Source organism: Leucoraja erinacea, chromosome 3 (genome assembly GCF_028641065.1).
Source record: "Leucoraja erinacea ecotype New England chromosome 3, Leri_hhj_1, whole genome shotgun sequence".
NCBI lineage: Eukaryota > Metazoa > Chordata > Chondrichthyes > Rajiformes > Rajidae > Leucoraja > Leucoraja erinaceus.
Window position 1 is genome coordinate 47735334 of NC_073379.1, and position 24059 is coordinate 47759392.

A 24059-nucleotide genomic window follows, 5' to 3' on the forward strand; every position below is an offset into this window, starting at 1 on the left:
CTCTGTGCACTGTGTGCACACAGACACATGGAAAGCTCAGCATACAGGGTAGTACTGAGTGTTGTGTCAGATTGCACAAAGTTCGGGCACATTGAAAAAGCGGGCAAATAGCACTAGTATTGATCTTTAACAGAGACTTAAAGCTTGAAGACCTAAACCATCCAATTATGCTTTTGTTCCTCATTTAGTACTCTTCATTTGTGCATATTCTGAACTACAAAAATGTCTGAAATGTACTCACTTCTGGCTCCGCCCTAGGTTTTTCTTCTTCCAGTATCATAGAAAAATAGAAATTAGGTGCAGGAGTAGGCCATTCGGCCCTTCGAGCCTGCACCGCCATTCAATATGATCATGGCTGATCATCCAACTCAGTATCCCGTACCTGCCTTCTCTCCATACCCCCTGATCCCCTTAGCCACAAGGGCCACATCTAACTCCCTCTTAAATATAGCCAATGAAGTGGCCTCAACTACCCTCTGTGGCAGAGAGTTCCAGAGATTCACCACTCTCTGTGTGAAAAAAGTTCTTCTCATCTCGGTTTTAAAGGATTTCCCCCTTATCCTTAAGCTGTGACCCCTTGTCCTGGATTTCCCTAACATCGGGAACAATCTTCCTGCATCTAGCCTGTCCAATCCCTTAAGAATTTTGTACGTTTCTATAAGATCCCCTCTCAATCTCCTAAATTCTAGAGAGTATAAACCAAGTCTATCCAGTCTTTCTTCATAAGACAGTCCTGACATCCCAGGAATCAGTCTGGTGAACCGTCTCTGCACTCCCTCTATGGCAATAATGTCCTTCCTCAGATTTGGAGACCAAAACTGTACGCAATGCTCCAGGTGTGGTCTCACCAAGACCCTGTACAACTGCAGTAGAACCTCCCTGCTCCTATACTCAAATCCTTTTGCAATGAAAGCTAACATACCATTCGCTTTCTTTACTGCCTGCTGCACCTGCATGCCTACCTTCAATGACTGGTGTACCATGACACCCAGGTCTCGCTGCATCTCCCCCTTTCCCAATCGGCCACCATTTAGATAATAGTCTGCTTTCCCGTTTTTGCCACCAAAATGGATAACCTCACATTTATCCACATTATACTGCATCTGCCAAACATTTGCCCACTCACCCAGCCTATCCAAGTCACCTTGCAGTCTCCTAGCATCCTCCTCACAGCTAACACTGCCCCCCAGCTTAGTGTCATCCGCAAACTTGGAGATATTGCCTTCAATTCCCTCATCCAGATCATTAATATCATTAATATCATGAACTATTAGGCTTCAAGAAATTAACCCAATACATTCCACATGATTTTTACAAGCAATATGGATAAAGTTATTAACTTACTTTCATGGAATGTGAATGGCTTGAATCATCCCATTAGAGGAAAAAGTTCTTCACAGACTAAATGCTCAGATTATCTTTGTTCAGGAAATTCATGCAAGGCAAGATGACAATCAATGATTCTTCAAGTTTAAGAGAGAACAGCAGTTTCATTCAAATTCACAGGCTAAGGTGAAAGGAGTCTCTATTTTTATTGACTCCTCAATTACGTTTGTTCACCATGAAACAATTTCTGATCCATATGGCAGATTAATTGTTTCTTTATAGGCAAAAAGTCGCTATGGTGAATGCCTACGCATCAAATATTGACCACGCTGAGATTTTTAAACAGTTAATTGCATCATTTCCTATTTTAAATGAACACTTTTTAATAATGGGTGGAGATTTCAATTGCTGTCTGAATCCCTCGATTGACAGGTCTACATCTGATCATGTGCTTCCAAATAAATCAGCTTTTTTTTGGACTAAATGATTTGATTTTATCGAGTCCTATTTTATCCAATTTTCTCTTCCAACCATCTAGTACTGATCAAGTCTTTTTGTTATGGAAGAGGAAGGGATTAGTAGCTTTTCGGAATTTGTTTTTGGATGGTTGTTTTATGTCTTTCGAACAACTCTCCTATAAATATAACTTACCTTATTCACACTTTTTTAGATATTTACAAATTAGACATTTTTTGAAGGCTACTCTACCCCTTTTTCCGCTACCATATCAATACGAAATTTTGCAATTTTTTTTTACAGTTGAACCCTTATTAGAAAGGATTAATAACAACTATTTATGTTGATTTTGAAATTACAAATAGATACATTTGATAAAATTAAGAATGACTGGGAAAGAGAACTCTAAATTTCTTTATTATTATTTGTTTTTTTTTCCTTTAGTTTAGGGGGGTTTTGTTTTCTTTTTTTCTTTTTCTTTTTGTCTTTTTATCTTTGTGTTTTATTTTTACATTTATAAGTTTCCTTTTAAAGATTTAACTATACTTACATAGAGACCAGGAGGTCTATATTCATTGTGTATTTTGACACTGGTCTCATATTAGGTTATACCTGTTATTAATGTAATCCTGATCCCCATGTATCTATACCATCGTTATGTTTATCATTATTCTTTTTGCTCTGTTTTTTATGTTTTATTTTTGTTTTTTGGGGAAAAAAAACAATAAAAAGATTTTAAAAGAAAGAAATCTGAATATTATAGAGAGCATAATTTTATGCTGTGTTTTGGAGACAGGTGTAATTCTTTACTGAAAAGTGTGCTGGTGATGTTAGTGAATGGTGACTCTGATTATGACCGCGTGGTTAAGCTATTGTCGTTCTCTGCTGTCTGCATCCAAAAAGACCTAAATTGGGTGCGGGCTTATATATAAAGTCTCCATAATTTAGCATCACTGATAGAGCTTAAAATTGTGATTCCACATATGTTACTCTAGATTATTGAACCCATCTTTGCGCGAAATGTCATCTTCTGAGTTTGGAACTTTGGTAGTATTTAATGCTAATAGAAAATGCACTATGTTTGTATAAGTGCTATATGTGCTCATCAGTTTGCACATTGCTAATGGGGTTTTTTTAGCTCTGAATTGTGTTCATTCATTGTAGTGGCAAAATACCTCTTCCAGGTAGATATCTAGGGCTGTTTCGTTCATGTCTTGGAAGGGTGGCAATGGGGTAATTTGACATCTTCGGTGCTTTCGTTCATTTATGTTTTACTTTTTCCTTCTATTTCCTCCAATTTCTTAGACATGGTAAATGGGAACAAAAGGAATAGGGGTTGGTTACATGCCCCTTCCAATCTGCTCCATTCAGTAAGATCACGGATGGTTGTATCTTGTTCACAGTCCCACTTTCCTGTCTGTTCGCAATAAAACCTTTACACTAAAAGTATGTTTATCTTGGCCTTCAACATATTCAATGCTTCCCATGTGGTCTCCAAGTCAAAGATCCCATGTGGTCTCTGTGTCAATTTGTGTGTGCGCAGTAGCACTTCCATTTCTGCACTTGCATAACATCTGACTTAAGCGAGAGTCCGCAGGACATGACCCTGACGTAAGTCGAGGAGTGTTTATAAGTTTCATTAAGATCACAACTCATTATTCCAAACTCCAGTGACTGTAAACCCAACCTCTATAGTCAACCCCGAGGAATTACCAATTGAACCTCTTCTTCCATTTCACGTATATGCCACCTTAAAAAAGATAAATATTTTACGTGTACTGCAAGTATGTTCTGTCCAACATCATGTAGAATTGTAACAAGACTTCCCTGTCTTTATACTCTATCTCCCTTGCAATGACGTTCAACATTCAGTTAGTCTTATATTTACTCATTGCACCTCCATGGTACTAAGCACAATACAGTTATACATTGTGTGCACATTCATCATCAGTTAGTGGTGCTAAACATGCTAAATTAGTACATTTGTGCATTGTGCTGCACCGCTGATTTGCAGAGCAAAATATAGCAATCATAGCATGGTGAGTGCAAGTATCCAAGAATAAATGTCCGTAAACCATTTATTGTCAAAGTCACCAATGTGTATTGGCAGTCAGCAGGAACTGACAATGTGCCTGTACATTAAAGATATTACATACCTTAAGGACTAATTCTCTGTAACTCATCTGAAGAAGGGTTCTGACCCGAAACGTCACCTATTCCTTTTCTCGAGAGATGCTGCTTAACCCATTGAGTTACTCCAGCATTTTGTGTCCATCTTTTGTCATTCTCTGGCAACTGATTTCAGTGATTACATGGAGGAGCTTGATCTAACCCTGTCCACTGATCACTGATGTCGGCAGATTTCCATGGAAGTTGCTTTCCCATCAGTCGAATGCAACCTTTAAATCAGTGCACTCTTAAAAACACTTAGTTAGTTGCGTACTGTTAGTTAGTTGACTGTCCATTTCTCGCTCTGATATTGCAGCGTATCTGTCTGTTGCTTTACAGCAGCTGAAACTAATCTTCACTTTCCCCCCCTTTTCTGACAAATGGGTCAGTTTTACTAATGGAAAAAATAATTGGGGCGTAGCTTTCAAGCTCGTCACATACATTAAGTGCTGGGCTTTGGTGACATGAGAGTGTTTCATGAGTGTGAGGTGGTTCTGATTGTCGGCCGGGCAGCGTGCGTCCTCCCTCTTTGGGCTACCTACTTCTCACCCTTTAGTGTTGGTAAGATTAATACACATCCTTTTCCTCCACGCTTTCATCCTTTTACCAAAGTTCCCTCACAAACTATTGCGCAGCGCAGTGCCGCAGCTGGTAGAGCTACTGCCTCACAATGCCAGAGACTGGGATTCGATCCTGATCTCGGCTCCTGTCTATACAGAGTTTGCACATTATCGCTGTGACCGCATGGGTTTCCTCCACGTGCTCCAGTTTTCTCCCACATCCCAAGGACGTGCAGGTTTGCAGGTTAATTGGTCTCTGCAAATTGCAAAAGTGGAATAACAGAGTAAACAGGGTGACCAATGGTCTGTGTGTTCAGTAGGTCAAAGGGCCTGTTTTTATGCAGTATCTTTCAATCTTTCAAAATTGTGTTCTCTGCATCAAGGGTATATATATTTTTCTTATCCATTTTCAATTGCACTTCATGAGAGTTTTCCATTACTCCTAAGGATTGGTTCCAGTCACAGTAATGTGTATCATTATCCTTCCAATGGCAGGTTCTTGCCCAAATACCACTCTGCACTCCCTTCTGTGTTACCCCTTTTAAGCCCCACATGGAAAGTCACATTTGTAAGTGAGCATTTATTGCCCATGTGTAATTGCCCCTGAACAGAGTGATTTGTCAGGTCATTTCAATAGCTGTTTAAGAGCCAACTGCATTGCTGTGGCTCTGGAGTAAGATAAGGAGGAGAAATATCCCCCCCAATTGAACTTAAGAAAACAGATGGGTTTTTATGGTAGGTTCTTGGTTTCACAGTCATTGTTACAAATGACCACCTTGTCTTTATTTTAAATTATGAACAGAACGTAAATTCCACAGCTGCCATTGTCAGATTTTAATTCAGCTCTCTGGATTTTTTTGAGAAACAAAGAACTGCAGATGCTGGTTAATACACAAAAGGACATAAAGTGCTGGATTAACTCAGTGAGTCAGGCAGCCTTTCTGGAGAACATGGATATGTGACGTTTCAGGTCGAGACCATTCTTCAGACTGATTTTTTTTGTTGTCTTGCGCTCCAGATTATTTGCAAAAAAACAAAGTGCTGGACGAAATAAGCGGAACAGGCAGCAACTGGGGAGGCAAATGGATGGATTATTGGTTTAGTAAATTGATCACAGCACCACTACATTTTACTGAGGTGCATTATAAGGACTCTGTCAGAATAATAGGTTTAAAATGCAGAAAAAGAGATGAGAGGTAAGAGACAAGAAAAAAACAATGACTTTGGGGGGGGGATACTAGGACCGATAGCATAAGGTAATTCAAGCTAACAGGTTGAAAATATGCGGAACCATAATTTGATATTATCGAAGACATTCTGGAAATTGACTTTAAATACCATTATGAAGTTTGAATGTGAATTGCTATTGCTTGAGATCACACTGAGCTTTGTGATATGAGCAGAGAAAGTCAAATGCAGACAGATTATGGTGGGAGTGGGACAAAGAATTAAAGAGACAGGCGACTGGGTGGAGATGTTGTACTGGGTAGAGAGTGATCAGCCAAGTTGCATTTGATCTCCACAGTATTGCAGAATCCATTATGTAAGTATGTAATACATTGTAAGTACACGTAGTTGACTTGAAATTAATATTTGGGGCATTGAATGTGAAATCTTTCTTCTCCTTTCAGCAATACGACAGGATAGTCCTGTTTTGTCTGAATACTCACCTCCTACAGCATCTTCCCACACAACAAAGCAATGCAACATTTCCCTTTTCCCTTCCCTTGTCCCCGCTGTTGCATGCCCAAATAATCTGAATTTAATGGAGCTGAACATCAAAGAGGAAATACACGTTGGATTTGTTTCATGGAGCAAAGTTGGATTTGGGTATAGGAGTAAAGAGGTCCTTCTGCAGTTGTACAGGTCCCTGGTGTGACTACATCTGAAGTATTGTGTGCAGTTTTGGTCTCTTAATTTGAGGAATGACATCCTTGCTATTGATGCAGTGCAGCATAGGTTCACGATGTTAATTCCCGGGATGGCGGGACTGTCACATGAGGAAAGATTGGAAAGACTGGGCTTGTATTCACTGGAATTTAGAAGGCTGAGAGGGATCTTATAGAAATGTGTAAAATTATAAAAGGACGGGACAAGTTGATGCATGAAAAATGTTCCCAATGATGGGGAAGTCCAGAACCAGGGGCCACAGTCTAAGAATAAAGGGGAGGCCATTTAAAACTGAGATGAGAAGAAACATTTTCATCCAGAGAGTTGTGAATTTGTGGAATTCTCTGTCACAGAAAGCAATAGAGGTCATTCACTGGATGAATTTAAAAGAGAGGTGTATAGAGTCCTAGGGGCTAGCGGAAGCAACGGATATGGGAGAAGGCAGGCACAGGTTACTGATTGTGGATGATCAGCCATGATCACAAACGTTGGCGGTGCCGGCTTGAAGGGCCACCTATTTTATATGTATCTATCCCAGAAATCAAATAACGTATTTGTGCAATATGCATATCTCCGAAACGTGTTTCCATTTCAGCTGCCCTCATCCACATTTTAACAGCATTCCTACAAATTCAATTGAACTCTCAAATCCCATTTGCTTTAAGGATAACATTTTGGATTTGCTGGTGAAAGCTCAGTTGACTGACTGAGTAGAGGATGCTCAGGCCTGATCTGGCAGTTCTCAGGATGAAATTAATTCCAAAAAAGTGCAAATTAATTCTCATAGCTCTCACACTAAATACTTTTAGTGTGAAAAGCTAGTGCTTCCTGTGAAACAAAATTGTCATAGAAACCATAAACCAAGAATCACAGTGCATACATTTTTATGAACAGTAAAATTCTTGTTTTTGCTTGATGAACTTTCCGTATTCAATAATTCAATCATTATATGAAGAGATTATCATAAGGGTACAGCCCTTGTATGAGCAAATAGGATTAGCGTAGATAAATGAAAAGTTTGATGTGATAGTGGTGAACTGGAGGGCAAGTCTCTGTTGTTCAACTCTACAACTATTAAAGGAATTGCACCCACTTCACCCATGTTGATAGCTTTTTAAAAATTTGCAATTTATAAAAACTTTTTTTTCTGTTGTTCATGCAAGTGAGATGCATTACAGTATTTTAATGTATGTGGACAAAACATGCTGGAGGTACTCAGCAGGACAGGCTGCATCTCCGGTGAGAAGGAATGGGTGACGTTTCGGGTCAAGACCCTTCTTCAGTCTGAAGAAGGATCTCGACCCGAATCGTCACCTATTCCTTCTCTTCAGAGATGCTGCCTGTCCCGCTGAGTTAATCCAGCGTTTTGTATCTGTCCTTGGTTTAAACCAGAATCTGCAGTTTCTTCCAACACATATTAATGTATGTACTATGTTTAAAATAATTGCTGGAGTAACTCAGCAGGTAAGGCAGCATCTCTGGAGAACATGGATAGGTGACGTTTCGGGTCAGGACCCAAACTTTTTCAGGTCTGAATAAGGGTTTCAACACAAAACATCACCTATCTATGTTCTCCAGAGATGCTGCCTTACCTACTGAGTTACTGCAGCACTTTGTGTCTTTTTCTGTAAACCAGTATCTGCAGTTCTTTGTGTCTTCGTGTGCTTTCTTAGTTCCTTATTCTCCCACCATCCTGGTTTCCAGGTTACTTAGGTGTGCCACAGACAGTAATGTAAAAATCAATATCATAAAGCTATGGAATGCCGTCTCAATTCAATATTAATAGACACATATTTCACATTTTTATAGAATTATTATCCTAAATCTGTGCACCTTGATTCCGTTATCTCTGCTTCAAATCCTGCAATCTCCATCAATATTTCGTCCTGACTTCAGTCCTGCGGGAAATCTATGAGGGCACAAGTGTATATTTTTAACAGAAATTAGCTTAATAATGAAATGTTAATACATGGGAAATAAAATTGGCCTTTAAGCCTTGTTAATGGTGATTCCTTTACTTAATGGCCTTTGATTTGCCTCTACAGGTGGCGGATTTGATTACTACCGATCTACAATCTTCCAGCAGAGACAAGCATTATTAGTCCGTTAAATCAGATTTTTTTCTTTTCTTTCTTCAAGTTCCAAGCCAACCAAATAACTTCAAGGCAGAACCAAAATCAGACACAAGCATAATGCTATCGTGGACGCCGCCACGACAAGACACCATTATCCGATACGAGTTGCATTACTTAGAGAGAGAGGATGGCCAAGAGGTATGACACATTATAATTTCTTATTGTTGCTACTGAAAACGGGGGGGGGGGGGGGGACGTTATGAGAATAATTAAAAATGGCACATTTTAAAAGCAAGACTTCGTCCCAACTCACAAGTTGTCATTATCACACATGTCATTTAATGGGAACATTACATCATCCTAGAGCTCCTGACCGATGTACAATAGAATTCAACTGTTCCATTCCACTGGTCACTTTCATGTAAGTGGTCACAAATATGAGAAATCGAAGTGAGATCTATATGAAATGTCTCTCGGTGTCTCTCGGGGGTTACATTTGAGTACTTCCAATGCTCGCTTATTGTCAATTTCAGGAAGGCCATTTTTTGTTCATGTCCATTTGAATACGTCTTCCTTTAGAACATGTTATCAATAACACATGGGTGTTAAGTACCAGTAACAATGGGTCAAGTGAATGAGTGTGTAAAAGGTTTGTGCATGCCCTTGATGAGTCTCAAAGGGAACCTCAGTCCATTTTGCAGCTGTAAGGGAATAAGGGAAAACGAAAGCCTCAATGCAAGTTGGGAACTTGCCGAGTAGCAATCACCCACACTGTGCCTGACTGCTGATGCTGTGGGGTTATGAGGCATGGGATATTTGCACTGACAGTGGATCCCCATATGTCTGCGCTGAAGCATACCTGCCAGGAGGTGAGGCTGAGACTCCAGCTACACCTGGCAGATACCATGTGCCAACCTTCACATTCAAAGTTTGTTTCAGAATCCATCCAGCCATTTGCAGAGTATTACCTCTGCCTCTTTCATGACCCAGACTTTGAACAAAACTGTTATCCTCGACAGAGTTCAGTTTAGGGAAACAGACCCATTCAGCCCCACTGAGTCCACACTGGCCAATGATCATTGCTCATGCTAGTTCCATCTTTTCCCACTTTCTCATCCACTCCCTACACACCAGTGGCAATTTTCGACCGAGGCCAATTAACCTGGGAAGCATGCAAGCTCCACACAGACAGGACCCGAGGTCAGGATCGAACCCAGGTATCTTGCATAGTAAGGCAGCAACCTAACCAGCTATGCCCTGTTGCCAGGGCAGAAATGGCAATGCAAGCACAGGCAATTAGACTAAAGAGACTTTAGATGACTAGATCTTCAATTCACCTCTGAAATTTCTCTGTTTCTTATTATCGCCAGAAAAGGAATTCGCATCACATATGATTAAGGAAAAAAACCCACTTCTGTATGTTTATACTGAGATTTCCATGCTTTGGTTATCAGAATAGTAGAGGTGATAATGAAGATTAGAATTGAAATGGGATCAGAACAAACAGGGTCTGTTAATAGGAAAACCAATCAGCAGGAAGAAAGTGAAGACGTTGAGAATGCTGCGGAAACATTTATCCTTGTTTCACCCACTGAAAGAGAGGCAACCTAGCCAGACCTAATTTCACCGACAAGTCGAATATTGAGGCCCATAATGTGGAGATGTGCTCTTTATCCTACTGAAAATGCATCATACAAATAAATGCAAGTGAATGCAATCACTGCTATCTCCCTGTATATTTATTTACAATAAACTTAGCTTAATGATTTTTAGTACCCATTCTCATCTATTAGTAATTCAGTCCCAAAAAAGGAAATACCTGTCTAAGGTAATTGGGGTGATGTGCCTGGATTATGCTTTAGGGAATGTGACTGATCTTTTTTCATTGATGCAACAGAAACCATATTTGACAGATATGTTGCCCGGAAATAATTGATAGGCTAGTTTCCACTTGTCTTGGTCTTATCATTAGGTTTGGCTCCCGGTTCTTCTGGAACAAAGAACCAACATTCACCTACCACCAAATTGAGAGAGGAGTCCACTTCTGTCAATAGGTCCTCAACCCGAAACGTCACCTATTACTTTTCTCCAAAGATGCTTCCCTGACCCACTGAGTTACTCCAGAATTTTGTGTCTATCTTCGGTATAAACCAGCATCTGCAATTCCGTCCTACACAATAGTCTCTACTTTTCTGCTAACAAAGGCATAGAAATCTAAATGTAAACCTACATCTCTGAGCTCACCTAATGTTTTTTTACCTCAATCCCCGGCTGTTTACGTTTCTACCAAGAAACAAATTTGCATCTCCAGACCCACTCATTCCAAAAAGATTAACAAAACAGTAATGACAATAGTCAGTATAAAGAGTTAAGTGGGACAATAAAGACATTAATGGCAAATTTGCTAAAAACTTGTAAAATGTACAGTGCATTCAGAAAGTATTCAGAACCCTTCACTTTTTCCACATTTTGTTACGTTACAGCCTTATTTTAGAATGGATTAAATTCATTTTTTATATCATCAATCTATACACAATACTGCAGAATGAAGAAGTGAAAACAGGTGTTTGGAAATTTTTGCAAAATAATTAAAAGGAAATAACTGAAATATCACATTTACATAAGTATTCAGATCCTTTGCTGTGACACTCAAAATTGAGCTGAGGTGCATCGTGCTTCCATTGATTATCCTTGAGATGTCTCTACAACTTGATTGGAGTCCACAAGTGGTAAATTAAATTGATTGTACATGATTTGGAAAGGCACACACCTGTCTATATAAGGTCCCAGTGTTGACAGTGCATGTCAGAGCAAAAACCAAGCAAAGAAGACGAAGGAATTGGCCGTAGACCTCCGAGACAGGATTGTGGCGAGACACAGATCTGGGGAAGGGTATAAAACAATTTCTGCAGCATTGCAGGTCCTGAAGACGAAAATGGCCTCTGTCATTCTTAAATGGAAGAACTTTGGAACCACCAGGACTCTTCCTAGAGCTGGCCGCCCGGCCAAACTGAGCAATCGGGGGAGAAGGGCCTTGGTCAGGGAGGTGTCCAAGAACACGATGGTCACTCTGACAGAGCTCCAGAGTTCCTTTGTGGAGATGGGAGAACCTTCCAGAAGGTTCTGCAGCACCACCAATCAGGCCTTTATGGTAGAGTGGCCAGACGGAAGCCACTCCTCAGTAAAAGGCACATGACAGGCCACTTGGAGTTTGCCAATAGGCACCTAAAAAACTCTCAGAGCATGAGAACAAGATTCCCTGGTCTGATGAAACCAAGATTGAACTCGTTGGCCTGAATGCCAAGCCTCATATCTGGAGGAAACCAGGCACTGCTCATCACCTACCATACACACAGTGAAGCATGGCAGCATCATGCTGTGGGGATGTTTTTCAGCTGCAGGAACTGGGAGACTAGTCAGGATTGAGGGAAAGATGAAAGGAGCAAAGTACAGAGAGATCCTTGATGAAAACCTGCTCCAGAGCATTCAGGACCTCAGACTGGGGCGGAAGTTCACCTTCCAACAGGATAACGACCCTAAGCACACAGCCAAGACAATGCAAGAGTAGCTTTGTGACAAGTCTGCGAATGTCCTTGATTGGCCCAGCCAAAGCCTGGACTTGAACCCGATCAAACATCTCTGGAGGGAACTGAAAATAGCTGTGCATCGACTCTCCCCATCCAATGTGACAGAGCTTGAGAGGATCTCCAAAGAAGAAATAATGAAATTAGCAAAATACAGGTGTGCCAAGCTTGTAGCGTCATACCCAAGAAGACTTGAGGCTGTAATCGTTGCCAGAGGTGCCTCAACAAAGTACTGAGTAAAGAGTCTGAATTCTTATGTAAATGTGATATTTCAGTTATTTCTTAATAATTACTTTGCAAAAATTTCTAAACACCTGTTTTCGCATTTTTATTATGGGGTATTGTGTGTAGATTAATGATAAAAAAAAGAATTCAATCAATTTGAGAATAACGCTGTAACATAACAAAATGTGGAAAAAGTGAAGCGGTCGGAATGCTTTCTGAATGTACTGTACCTTTAAAATGATACTTTATATAATTATGTCCTCTGCATGATCTCCAGTACACCTGGTAGTTCTTCAAAACTCTGAAAATCCATTGTAAATGGGTATTACTCACCTTGTGCAGCATTATGTTAGGCATTGACTTCTTCTTCTTTCGTGTGGCGTGCACAGCCTAAAGTGGTTGGACAATTTGTTCTATTTGATCTTCCGTTTGTGCACGTCGAGTTGATTGCATTAGTCGGACAGGGCAGACCACGTGAAGGTTGCAATCTTCCACCCTTAGGCATTGACATGTGGAATGGACACATTTCCGCGTTGATATTAAAATGAAGCATCTGCCTGTGTGAAGAACCAGGTCCAGCCTTGTCAGTCTGGCACAGGTGAGCACACACAGCTGACAGGGACCATTGCACTAGAGGAAGAGTGTTCATTGCATCAATCACGTTGTTCTCCAATTCCACACTGCTTCATTTTTCGGGCACAAGCATTGAAAATCGTTTTCACTCGTATGCCGACAGCTGGAGGAGGGTTGTAGCTTAGATAGCACCTTCAAATTCCTGCCAGATTTTAAAGCTTGCTAGGATCTGATCTGAGACCCGGGCGGGATCAATGCAGCGAATCAGTCAGCAGAGGAACTAATTCAACACCCAGACAGTTCAGGAAAAGATTAAAATCCTAAACAATCGTTTCTTTTCTCGAAATAAAAATGTATCTAATTGAACTCACTAACATTCAGCCTTCACTAAGATACTAAAGGATGGTTCAGCTTGAAATAAGGGAGAGTATATATGAAAGGCCACATAGTGGTGGAGTAATTCAACCGGTCAGGCAGCATCTCTGGAGAGGATGGATAAGTGAAGAATGGTCCTGACCCGAAATGTCACCTATCCATGTTCTTCAGAGATGATTCCTGGCCTGTTGAGTTACTCTAGCACTTTGTGGTATTTTGTGTATAACCAGCTTCTGCAGTTATTTGTTCCCAGAATATATATAATGTGGATCCCTCGTTGAGGTCATGTAGGGACACAAATGAGCACCACTTGTGTTGTATTTTCCTAAATATATTTTACTTGTAGCCGCTCACGGGCTTTTACCCATCCAACATTGCATGCTCGGCAGTTGCCTAGGCAACAACAGATGGACAGTCAGCTGGATGTTACTAGAGCTGAAGATTGGCAGTGGTTGAAAATACCCTTAACGAAGAAATTCACAATGCTCATGTCTTTGAAGTAAATGCTAGTGACAATCTGAATTTGCTTCATTGCTTAGTAGATGTAGATGAATGTTTTTCATACTGGGCAGTATGATGGCACAGTGGTAGAGTTGCTACCTTACTGTGCCAGAAACCCACCTTCGATCCTGACCACGGGAGCTGTTTGTACGGTGTTTGTTCGTTCTCTCCGTGACTGTGAGTTTTCCCCGGGTGCTCCGATTTCCAACCTCACTCCAAAGACGTACAGGTTTGTAGGTTAATTGGCTTTGGTAAAATTTGTAAATTGTCTCTAGTGCGTAGTGTGTGCCAGTGTAACAGGGATCGCTGGTCGGCGAGGGCTCAGTGGGCCGAACGACCTGTTTCTGTGCTGTATCTCTAAACTAAACTAAACTAAACTAAACTAGCTCCTTTTACTGCAATTTTATTCAGTTTCTTTATTCCCAATCGTGGGTGTTAGTTTTCATTGCAGGGTCATGATCACTTCCTCCTCTGGACTAAAGGAAGTTAAATATCTTGTTTGTAAATACATTTTGTGTACTTGTATTCCCGATAGTATTCCCAACGCATACACTCAATGCCTCGATCAATGAAGTGAGGCATGCCGTACACCTTCTGCACCACCCTGTCCACCTATGTTCCCGTTTACTTGTACTCCAAGGCCTCTGTTCAACAACAATCAGCATCATCAGCTCTTTGTGTTGCGAGTGCATGTAGCTCCCTTCAATTCACTCTAGCACACTGTCTCCATCCCCTCGCTCCACTGTTGGCTTTAGCACTTATTAGTACTACTTGTGAAATAAGTGGTAAGCCAGTTAAAGCCACACCAATACAGTATTGGGTATCATTCTCAGGTTTGGAAAAGGTTATTGTTGAAACAGAACAAAAGGTGGCCTGTTCCAAATCCATCCTGGGAAGATATGGTGCAGTCAGAATACATGCTTTCAATCTGACTGTGATTTAGCTTTCAAAATCCATGTACAATTTGACCATATTTCTCTCTTCAGAGCTTCATTGAAAAATCACGGTGTGAGCTTGGATTTTCATTTTGTTTTACTGTAATTTGTCAATTCTTTACTATGTCAAGGGCGGCAGAGTGGCACAGCGGTAGTGCTGATGCCTCTCATCACCACAGACCCGGGTTCGATCCCGACTACGGGTACTATCTGTGCGGAGTTTGTACGTTCTCCCTGTGACCGCGTGGGTTTTCTCTGGGTGCTCCAGTTTCTTCCCACATTCCAAAGATGTGCAGGTTTGCAGGTTAATTCACCTATAAATCACCCCCAGTGTGTCAGATAGAACTAGTGTACAGGTGATCAATGGCTGGTGTGAACTCGGTTGGCCGAAGGGCCTGTTTCTACACTGGATCTTTAAGCTGTAAGCTAAGTTATGTTTACCTGGTGCGTGACCATTGCTGTGAGCATTTACATGTGTGATGGTGTCATTTTATTCCCGATCTACCACAAATTAGACTGCATGGTGGAAAGTACTTCCTAATCTCTTCTTCCCTCTTCTTCCCTCCTCAGCAACTCGTCACATTCGAGCCAAAGACATCCTACCTTTTAGAAGATCTCAAACCAAACACCATGTACCAGTTCCGTCTGGCTGCTCGGTCTGAGCATGGCCTTGGTGCCTCAACTGCGCAGACTTCAGCCCAAACCATGGAAACTAGTAGGTTTTCTTCTGTTGACAAATTGGCTGATTTCTGGTTTACTTTGTTCCTCTGATGGGGTTAGGCTGTCAATAACAGCTGACTGTGTGCCAATAAAACAGTTAGGCTTCAGTAGGAAAGAAGCTTACAGGATTGAAAAGGTTTAGATTTCATGCAGGTGGGATTGTTGTGTCCATGTTTACAGTGACTAAAACACACTTTGTCTCAAGAATAGCAGGTTTCAAAGTTAGTTGACCTTTGTTGCGCCTTTAAGCATAATTTTATCTTAAATGTGCTTCATCTGTTCCTTCAAAATCATTTATGCTTCACGACATGGATTGCATTTGGCTTCTAATTTGCCATCTATTTTTCATAAATGTGTTCTAGTTAAGAGCCAGCAATGGCATTTCTTGTGTTCATCAGCAGAAATGAACCAGGGATTTGAACTTTTAGTATTCTCAGTTCCAAATAAAAAATGTTGCCGATAATGATCTACATTTCATGTGCATGGAATAATGAGAAAACTTGTAAAGGTCAACTAACTGCAGAATTATCTGTTATACTCACAGTTTCATTACTTTCAATAAAGTCCTAAAGGTCAAATGACAATATTGAATTCTGGGCACCACTTAATGAAATGGTAATTTTAAGTTATTTTAAAACCAACAACGGCTGTTGTAATACCTCTGGTGCAGGGTGTTCTCTGATGGAGCTGATTTTTATGTGCATCTACAGATATGAGCCCCATAGAGAGGATGCAGAGTTTATCTGACTTAAACCTGTTTGTAGCCATAACATCAAACAGAACAGATAACATTTAATAACAGACAGTATTTAGGGTTAGATTTGATTTTCCAAATAACACTTTTGCCAAAAGTTAGGATAATTTGGAATACAATCATCATGCTATTCAGACTTTGTTTTCAAGATGCAGATGTAAAATGAGAAGGTGCCAATCGAGGTTAAGGACTGACAATTTCTCTGGGTCACTGTCAATAACAGAAGTAGGATCAGGGTTTGTGTGCACATCTGATCAGTCGGCTGGACTACTTTTGATCAGTCCTATCTTCTTTGTTCAAGGTTTGTTAGGCATGAAAATAGTACCTCAAGAGTGCACATGCTCTTCAGAATCACCAAATGTCATGTTGCGTTAAAGCAGATTATTCACTACAACACTAAACTCCCCTTAAAATTCCCTGATGCTGAGTAGATGTTTTAATTGAGAATCATGCAAGGATTTTTCATTCAGTGAAGTTTCTATTGCCTTTCTCATGCAGTCAACTGTAAGAAAGTAAATGAAGTATGATCATATTGAATGGCGAGGCAGGCTTGAGGAACAGTGACCAACTGCAGTTCCCACTTTCTTATGTTCTTATGATCACTCAGATGCCAAAGGCACTGTGCAATCCATATCAATCAGAATGTGGTTCTGCCATTATCTATCCAGAGGTCTTCTTATTACTGCAAGCAGTTAGGAATTAATAAAGTTGGGCTTGCCTCTTAACGCTGCTTTAATCATGGTCAATAGCACCAAGGGAATAATAGAATAAAATCTGCCCTATTACAGAAAAAGATGGAACTCAAAGCAGTGGAATATTTTTCCCTGTGATGTATTGCATTTCTAATAATATATTACGCCGGCTGAAAATGTGCTGCCAGGGATATAAAATAATAAATTGTTGGACAATTATTAAAAATGCAAGAATGGAAAATGATGCAAAGAAACCAATTTCAACTGGCAAACAGAAACATTTGTTACTTGACCTTTACGGAGTGAAGCAGACTGTTTGTGGCATTCATCAGTAGCAGGTGGGTCCCATTTGCAGACAGTAAACAGGCCTCTCTTTGTGTGTGGTAGGTAGGTACATGGTATTTCACTTAGATCTTTTTCTTTGGAATGTAGAATTATTTTAACTCAAATAGAAGGTAAAACGCCCCACTGTTTGCAGCTGTTCAAAAAGGGTAGGTAATAAAAAGGATTAGAGGAATTAATGAAATATACATGATGTAAGATCTGTAATTACAGGTAGGTAATATTACTTGTAGGCTCCATTTTTTCAAAATTTTATTTCACATACCATCACTCCCAATTTTTAGTTTTAAGTTACTCAAAATTATTTCTGAGTTGCCTTTGATTTTCGAAGCCAAGGTGTCATATTTACTTTATGGATATACCTGTTTTGTTTTATGATTTTTGTTATTTTTAATTTGTTGGATATGCTCCCATTGTTTGTATTTCTTTTATTTTCTTTTACAATTCCCTCACCTATTCATCCCCTGTTCTCGACGCAACTTCCAAAATAAAACCAGAGCCATCAGCCCCGCCTCAGGACATCAGGTGTACTAGCCCAAGTTCTACGAGCCTTTTGATAAGTTGGCAGCCGCCACCAGTGGAGAACCAGAACGGCATCATCACCAAATACTCCATCAAATACACGGCTAATGGCCGAGAAGACAGCTCACCCGCCGAGATCTTGGATATTCCGCCGGATACCACACAGTACTTGCTTGAACAGTTGGAGAAGTGGACTGATTATCGCATCATTATGGCAGCCCACACCGATGTTGGACCCGGTCCAGAAAGCTCTCCCATACTGATTCGCACAGATGAGGATGGTATGTTGGCAACGTATAACCACTCAGCAACTCTCTCAGCTATCCATTCTTCCCTCGCTGACACCCTTTTGCACCTTTCTCTAACTGTCGTGTCTCATCCTCTGTTCCAATGAAGACCTCCCTCTGTTCTTTTTTGCATCCCTTTGGGCCACAACTCTAGAACCCTCGAGAGTGAGATGTGGCTGTGTTTACAGGCATCCCCTCCCTGTCTGATAATTTTTTTCGACCCTACACCTTGCATAGCGGATTGCTATTTTTAATATCTGACCCTCCAGTATTAGTATATTTTCAATTTTTTTTTTAAAGTCGCAAGGACATCTTTTCAGAGTTCCGACATATCACTGAAACATGAGCACAATTTTTTTTTTGACTGGATTTCAAGAGATGTTGGTCTGTGAAATGCAACCAGTCCTGGGAGCGTGCCTCAAGAGTAGCTGACATTTTTTCTTCTCATGATAAATATCTTTTTGCTATCATGTTTTTTTAAAATCAGATGTAAAAAATCTTGCATTTTGTAATGCTTTGGATGCAAAGCATTATCCTTGGCTGTCTTTTTCTCCTCTGTTTTTAGTATTTGTACCTTTTCCTCCATGTTTTTCACATTTTTCCACATTTTTGGTGTTTTAGAAAGATGCCTCAGGCATTTTTCAGCTTTATGAAGCATTTTTGAACACAAGAAGTGACACATTCATTTAACTCTTTTGAAAAAATAGCGGGTCTATCCTTGTGCTGCTGGTTTGGAGGGACAGGGTGTAACCATTTTTTTTTTTTTTGGTAATCAAATGGTATTCTTCCAGTTCCCAGTGGTCCTCCTCGAAAAGTCGAGGTAGAGGCTTTGAACTCAACAGCTATTACAGTGTTGTGGCGCTCACCCGTTCCAAACAAGCAGCATGGACAAATACGGGGCTACCAGGTCCATTACGTAAAGATGGAACATGGAGAACCAAGAGGACAACCCATGCTCAAGGACATCATGCTGGCTGATGCGCAGGTAGGCTGACTGAAACACTGATGCTGATTTAGTGCCTGTACAATTTCAACACATTCCATTCAAGAATAGAAAAATGTAAGTTTAATACAATTCCTCTTTATATTTTATCTTTTCATAACTGCCAGCTGTTTTAATACAAGGGCAATATTGCCTTGAAATTGATTGATAAAAATCTACTGTATGTGCTCACATATGAGGAACAGCCCCATTCCCCAAACCCTCCACATATACTGAGTAGGAATGTGCAATCAAAGCAGAGTCTGTATTGTTTGATTACAGAAGTGAAAGTGGGAAGGCTGCAGGGAGGGAGAGAGAACGGAAATTAAGGATGTGAGGTTATAAATGGATTTATACAGAGAGGAGTTGATTGGGTTGATATGGACATGTTGGGCCAAGGGCCTGATTCTATGATGATTTTAATGTCAGGGAGGGAACTGAGTAAGGCGTCAAAAACAATGCACAACAACATTTTCTTTCCTGGTTCCATACTACAACTGATCAGGTTATGCTTAGTTACAGAGTCTGATTCAGAACCTTTTAAAATCCAAATATTACAATTTTAATAGCTCTGCTGCTGAATCCCACTGCCATATGTTTGCTCACTCAAAACTCAACCTCACCATTGCTTAGCAGCTGCTACCAGGATGCAAACCTCTGCGTTCTCCCTCACCTCCATGGTTTAAAATCAGTTCAACAATTACATTATTTTAAAATATATATTTTTATTGATTAGAAGCAGTGTACAAAAATATAAGCAGCGGCATATAACATAATACAGTTATTGTACAGCTTCAATTTGAATTTTTAGCTAAAGTTGAGAGAAAAGAAGAGAGAAAAAGTAAGAGAGAGAAAAAGTGGATGTGCAAGAATAGAACCCCCTAGACTACCAAATTGGTGTAGCCAAAGAGTGAGTAAGTAAAAGAAATAAGAAAGACGTAGAGAAATAAAAAGACAAATACAGAAAGAAAAACAAAAGGTGATGATATACCTGCCTCATATCCTTCTCCACCCATCACCCAACCCGTATCACACAACAACAATTACATTATTTGAAAGACATTTGGACTGGTCCTTCAGGAGGAAAGGTTTAAAGTGATATGGGCAAAGTGCAGGCAAATGTGACTACAGGTCCACCACCGATTTTCCAGCACCCTTGCTTCCAGAGCCTTTCTGGATTATCCATTTTGCCGAACCACAGAGATCATGACCTCTGAGAGGAGTTGAACAGACATCAAAGGGCCGAGATATTGGCCTGCAAAGTAGGTCACGGAAGTCGGCTATGAGAATGGATCTGCCGAATCCAACTGGGCCGTAGTTCTAGAGTTCTGGCCGCAAGGGGAAAATTCAACTACCGATCAGCGAGGAAGTCCCTGTGAGGTTCCGGTTGAGGTTCCACATTATCGGGGGGACATCCGGGGAGGATTTCAAGCTCACTCTCGTACTTTTGTCCAGATTAAAGGAGGTGCCGGACCACCAATTGCTGGACAATCAGTGGTGGACCTGTACGTATGTAAGCACTTTGAACAACATGGAAGAGTTGAGCCAACGAGCATACTTGCCTTCTGTATGTCTATGACTCTCTCACTTTCTCCAATCTATGCTACTTAATTTCCTCCTCCTACGAGAGTAGTTGAGACTTTCTGCATAGAAGATAGTGTGCAAAAGTTAACTTTTGATTTAATGGCATTATTTTTGAACTCGGCCTCAGGTGGCAGGCAAGAGGCAGACAAGTGTTGACATCTAGACGGTAACTTCATTTAGCTGGATGAAACGAAGCTTCACCCAAGTCAGTGTCAGATGGATGGCTGGAAAGAATGACTGTACTTTAGATTACAGGGGGAGATAGAGGAAAGGTTGTGGCTTAACAAGGTAAATGTGGGGATTGGGAGAATGATGCTGTGTAGTTCTCTCTATGAGTGAGTTCATGAGGGATTTGCATTGGATTAGTTGCAGTTGAGGTGTACCACGTGATTCTGAACACGCCAAACAATGTTCACCAAATTGATGTGGATTAGAAAATAGCTTAACTTTCAGTTTTAAATGTATCTTTCACATCTTATTCCCTATATGACTACATACAATAGAAAAGTCGAACTTAATGGCAAGTCCAACGTGTTGTTAAACCTTGGGCAGTTATGAATCTCATGAACTGACTAAATTATCCGTTATTTTTAATTAATGGTTTAAAGTGACATATTTATTTTATTTACTGTGGTCAGTAATTGAATGTGAATACGCACACACACACACACACACACACACACACTCACACTACATGAAGTGCTGGGAGATGCCTTTCAGATAAATGTCAGGTTTCAAAAGGTTCCAGTGCAGTCCCCATGATAATCAACTAAATAAAAGCTTTAGCACAACAGGTTAAACCATCCAGTTAATATACCAAAGGTGTGTTTTGCAAAATTAAAATGACTCCGACAACATGACATGTCACAAAGAGAGAATTTTGCAACAATTACACTGCTCGACTCCTTTATATTTACCTTCTTGTCACATAATGGGGCATTGTCTCGTTATTCTCTGTAAATTGTGATGCTATTGCCTCTGTTTTTAGTTTAAATAAAAATCCATGCCTCAGTCACAGGCTCCTGGGTCACAATACCGTAAAGCCAAATGTCAGGCGGTCAGCTCAGATCAGGGTGGTGGATTCTCCAGTGCGAAGTACAATTCCGACAATTCACATTGCATCATCATGCTCGAGAGATCCCCTTTGAATAATACTATCCTGATTCTGCCTAATGTAACAATTTAAACTGTCAGCTGGTAGTCTTATAGAATGTGTAGTTATTACCCAAATTAAATAAATTATTTTCCTTCTATTTTCTAAAATAATATTTGTATGCCACCTCAATGTACTATGGTGAGTCAATAGGGAAATTATTTAAACAAAATGTGTTTTGGCAGTCACAACTCAATTGATTTTGAACAGGTATGTTTGGGATCTTCTAAAGTATGTCTCTTTATTAACTGTGCTCTCTGGAAGAGGCTGCTAGCAAGTGATCTTCATCCTCCTCAGACAGCTGTTTCAAGAGCATAAAAGCACATTGACCTCAATGACCACGTTATGTAATAAAAGGCAATTTCCATCAACATGAAGTGCGAGAGATTAGGTTTGAACCTGAACTTTACAGCAAAGGGTGGTTAACACAATGGGAGAATCTTCAGATGACCACAACTGTGATAACAAGTACTGAAATCTCTTTATCACAGTAATCTTGAAATAAGCCAGGTGCCCACTTTCCAGCATTCGGCAGTTTAGCTCAAACACAGCTGCAGCACGAAAACTGAGAATAAACTCCTTAAAGAAATCCAAAAACAGAGAGCTAATTTTGGAGGAGGTAAAATCCTGAAACAGACACATACAAATTTGTAGCTGGAATAGGCCATTCAGCCCTTCATGCCTGCCATCATCCATGGCCGATCTGATTGTAAGCGCATTGCTGATTGCTTCCATCTAACATACCACTACTTGCTTATCCAAGAAGCTATAGACCTCTACCATAACAAATAAAGGTTTTGTTCCATTATTAATTGCACTTCCTTTAGAGATAATATTCTTTTTTCAAATTTCTCGCAATTTAAAAGAGAACGTAACATTCCCAACTTCTCGGCTTTCAATATGAGCTGGAACCTTTCAAAATCTGCAGCATCTATGGGATGCAGCATTATTTCAGCTCAGCATCTGCACTGGTGCCTGTGACATTCTCTATGACATACATCCCCTTGTCATTCATTGATACTTTAGCCACAAAGGTTGTCACCAAAACAGTCAAATGGTTAATATAAGTAAAACACCAACTGCTGGAGGAACTCAGCAGGTCAGGCATCATCGGGCGAGGGAATGGACAGACGAGATTTTGGGTCGGGACCCTTCTTTAGACTTTTTCGGTTTTTAAAAGTCCCAATCCATTTGCTGAATTAATACCATGATGCTCACCTTAGCCACTGAGACCAATAATTATGGCACTTGAAATTGCAGATTCATTATTCATTTTCTCAGTAGGTTGCTAACTAAAAAATCACAATGCAATCATAATCTCAACCTGGCATTAATACATACAACAACACATCTGAGGAATGAGTACATTTTAGTCCAAACATACTAATTGATAATTGGGTTATTATTATTGTCACATGTACCAAGTTTCAATGAAACATGTGGTTTACATATTATTCAGGCAAATCTTACCATGTAGGAGTACCATCATGCCATACACAGGTACAACAGCTCCTGCAGAAGAGAAAGAAAACAAAGAGTGCACAATATAATGTTGCCTTTGTAGAGAAATTGCAATTTTTTTTTTTTTTAAAGAGCAAGGGTCGCTCTGAGGTAGATTGGAAGATCAGGAATTCGTCCTTAACATAATATTTAATATGATTTCAACCTTAACTCTTTAGGGCATTATTTAACCAGCTTAGTCAATTAACTTTACTTTTATCTTAAATCTCAATTAATGTTAAAATGCTTTAAGGTGTGAATCTCTCCATCGATATTATCTTTCCAATAATATTTACCGAATGTTTAATCACCAATGGTGAACAAAATATTATTGGAGTTCACAGACAATTGCAGGACTGTCATTTAAAAACATTAATTCCTTATTCAGAATTTAAAAGATGAAATTCACTGATGACTTGTATGGTCAATGTCTCCAGTTTTGGGATTATTACATAGCAATACTATGTGTAGCTTTTAGCAACGTAATTAAATAATTTTGAGAAAATCTTTAGCTCTTAGCAGCGTAATTAAATAATTTTGAGAAAATCATTTAATCTAAATGCATCATTGGAGTAACCAGAGAGCACCCAAATTCACCTGTTAATCAATAATCTGACAATGCAGAAACCTGGACCGTTGCATAATTTTTGGATGTGCACAACACAAACCTGATTGCTTCTAATTGTTTATTTATCTCATTTAATCGTTAAATACAGGAAAGAGCAAAATTAATCAATTTTAAGTTGAACTTTTTAAGATAGAATCCCTCTTTGGAGAAAAGCTGCCACAAGATACTGGAGTATCTCAGAAGGTCAAACAGCTTCTCTGGAGAATATGGATGGGCAACTGTTTTA

General features: G+C 40.0%; 1 protein-coding gene across 22 annotated transcripts in view; it reads left to right on the top strand.

Moving 5' to 3' along the window:
- The window catches only part of LOC129695551 (receptor-type tyrosine-protein phosphatase delta-like), a 570848-nt gene that overhangs the window by 397411 nt on the left and 149378 nt on the right, over positions 1-24059 (top strand). For 14 of the 22 annotated variants that reach the window (XM_055632599.1, XM_055632618.1, XM_055632598.1 and 11 more), the window contains 4 exons: positions 8541-8674; positions 15240-15384; positions 17675-17980; positions 18778-18971. In XM_055632599.1, the coding sequence (XP_055488574.1) occupies positions 8541-8674; positions 15240-15384; positions 17675-17980; positions 18778-18971 (779 nt within the window). The remainder of the gene's footprint in view (positions 1-8540; positions 8675-15239; positions 15385-17674; positions 17981-18777; positions 18972-24059) is intronic. The other 8 variants (XM_055632611.1, XM_055632612.1, XM_055632614.1 and 5 more) reach the window with 2 other exon arrangements.